The 2,676-nt window shown below is 38.0% G+C and overlaps 1 protein-coding gene across 1 annotated transcript; it reads left to right on the forward strand.

Moving 5' to 3' along the window:
- The first annotated feature begins 465 nt into the window (after positions 1 to 465).
- LOC137752144 (protein SET-like) lies at positions 466 to 1,399 on the forward strand. Its single transcript, XM_068526880.1, has one exon. It carries the CDS (start codon positions 466 to 468, stop codon positions 1,339 to 1,341), a length of 876 nt encoding a protein of 291 aa, XP_068382981.1. The 3' UTR covers positions 1,342 to 1,399.
- The last annotated feature ends 1,277 nt before the right edge of the window (positions 1,400 to 2,676 follow it).

Raw genomic sequence — 2,676 nt, forward strand, 5'->3', positions numbered from 1 at the left:
TCATTATGTCACACTTGAAATCCTGTAGTTATTTTATAGTTGCTCTTCTTCCTTCTAATCTGTCACTCCATTTTAATCTGTTTGGTTCTTATCAGATTAATTTTCCTAAAATAATAATTTTATTATCATAATTCTCTGACGAAGGTCTTTAAGTAGTTTCATTGTTTTGGCTCCACTCAAACTTCACCTGTGTCCTAATTTCTTTTGTGGATCAAGCAGACATGCCTGTGGTGGATTTTGGAGCCAGGCAGACCTGAATTGACAGCTTGGTTTTGACTCTGTGAGATGTGGTTGAGTTCTTCAGGGTCTCTAAACATTACCTGCCTGTCTGTTAATTAACATGGAGAGAAAAATGTGTGGCTGTCTCAAAGTATGACTATGAGAATTAAAATGAAATAATGTGAGTTTTCAGAGCTCTTTGTGTTTGTGTCTTCCCTTGGGTGGATTCTTGGTTTTTCCCACAGCATGGCTCCCAAACACCAGTATTCACTTCCACCTCAAGTGAAGAAACCAAAGAAAGTGAGACTGACTCCTGCCTCCAGGGCAGAGGAAACATCTGCTTCTCCAAACTTGCCGAAGGAAGAAGAAGAACAGCAAGAAGAAATTGAACATATTGATGAAGTACAAAATGAAATTGACAGACGTAATGAACAAGCCAGCGAGAAGATTTTGAAAGCAGAACAGAAAAATAACAAACTCCGCCAACCATTTTTTCAGAAGAGGTCAGAATTGACTTCCAAAATCCGAAATTTTGGTGTAACAACATTTGTCAACCATCCACAATTGTCTGTACTGTTTGTGCAGGAGGGTGAAGAGGCTCTGCATTATTTGATAAGAGTTGAAGTAAGAGAACTTGAAAATATTAAATCAGGTTATAGAGTAGATTTTTGTTTTAATGAAAACCCTCACTTTGAAAATAAAGTTCTCTCCAAAGAATTTCATCTGAATGAGAGTGGTGATTCATCTTCAAAGTGCACTGAAATCAAATGGAAATCCAGAAACGATTTGATGAAAAGTTCAAGCCAAACGCAGAATAAAGCCAGCAGGAAGACACAGCATGAGGAACCAGAGGGCTTCTTCATCTGGTTTCCTGATCATTCTGACGCAGCTGAAGATGAGTTAGGAGAGGTCATCAAAGATGATATTTGGCCAAATCCATTACAGTACTACTTGTTTCCTGACGTGGATGATGAGGAAGGGGAAGAAGAAGATGATGATGATGTTAAAGAAGAAGAAGGATTGGAAGATATTGATGAAGAAAAGGATGAGGATAAAGGTGAAGAAGATGAAGATTATGAGGAGGAGGAGAAAGGAGAGGAAGATGAAGGAGAAGATGACTAATGGAACACTGATGGATTCCAACCTTCCTTTTTTAATTTTCTCCAGTCCCTGGGAGCAAGTTGCAATCTTTTTTTTGTCCTCTTGTTTTTAGTCATCCTGTTTTGAGGTCTCTTTTCTCCTTTATACCATGGTTCTCAACTTATTTTGGGGGGAAATACCTTGAGCAGAACTCAGTAGGAAAAGAGTCTCTACCCTTTTCTGTTCCAAATTCATTTTTATCCCTTCCTGTCTCAACAAAAACTTTATGGAATCAACACCACCATGCTCCGTGGGAAAAAAGCCTCCTACTCCCTTAGCTCTGCTGGAAGCTGGAGGGTGCTAGGCCCCTGTGAAGTAGTGCATAGAAGTCTAGATTTTTTCCTCCATTCTCTGTATATTGGGCTCAGAGATTACACTGTGTCTCTATGTGAATATGGACAGTTAGCATTTACCAACATGTATCTGTTTACTTTCTCTTGTTTAAAAAAAGGAAAAAAAAAACTTTAATAAATGGGGTTATAGAAGGTCAGCAAAGGGTGGGTTTGAGATGCTTGGGTGGGTTAAGTGGGCATTTTGACAGTATGGCTTCTCCTTTGGCATGTTTTAATTGTGATGTTTAACAGACATCCTTGCAGTTTAAGATGACACATTTAAAATCAAATTATCTCCTAATGATGACTTGAGCCCTGCCACTCGATGAGAGAATCAGTAGAACCCATAGGATCTCATTTGCAATTGACATTCTTTATTGTAATTTTGTTCCTGTTTATTTTTAAATTTTTCTTTTCATTTCACTGGAAAGAAAGATGATGCTCAGTTTTAAACGTTAAAATTGTACACGTTGCTTTGTTACAGTCAAACTAAATGTGTACACAAAGGATTTGATGTTTTTCTGTCAGAATGGATATTCTTAATATGACTTTCCAAATTTGACTTGTATAAAATTATTGTCAAACTTTGTCACCCTAACTTCGTATTTTTTGATACACAATTGCAGGATGACCCCAGGGCTATGTTGATTGAGTAAAGGAATTTGAATCAATGTATTAATGTTTCCATAGCTGGGAACCCATCACGGGTACAATTTGCCATCAATTTCTGAAATTTTTCACATCATTCAGGATTCCAGATTGCTGAAAACTCATTTCTGAATATGTTGTACCCTTGATTTGAATCTCAAAATGGCATTTCAAAATATGGGCTTTTATTTATCTGGATATAATAATAGTTCCTGCCACCACCATCAGACAGACCTGGTGCTCGACTGTCGAGTCAACACACAACAGGGCAATTGTTAGATGTGGTCGAGGTGGCCAAGAAGACCGGCTTTCCAAGTAAGAAGTCCGTATTGGCAGT

This window comes from Eschrichtius robustus, chromosome 18, assembly GCF_028021215.1.
Source record: "Eschrichtius robustus isolate mEscRob2 chromosome 18, mEscRob2.pri, whole genome shotgun sequence".
In the NCBI taxonomy this organism is placed as follows: Eukaryota; Metazoa; Chordata; class Mammalia; order Artiodactyla; family Eschrichtiidae; genus Eschrichtius; species Eschrichtius robustus.

Bases quoted from the DNA above. Each gene is read 5' to 3' on its own strand.
- LOC137752144 (XM_068526880.1), top strand. From the start codon at position 466: ATGGCTCCCAAACACCAGTATTCACTTCCACCTCAAGTGAAGAAACCA.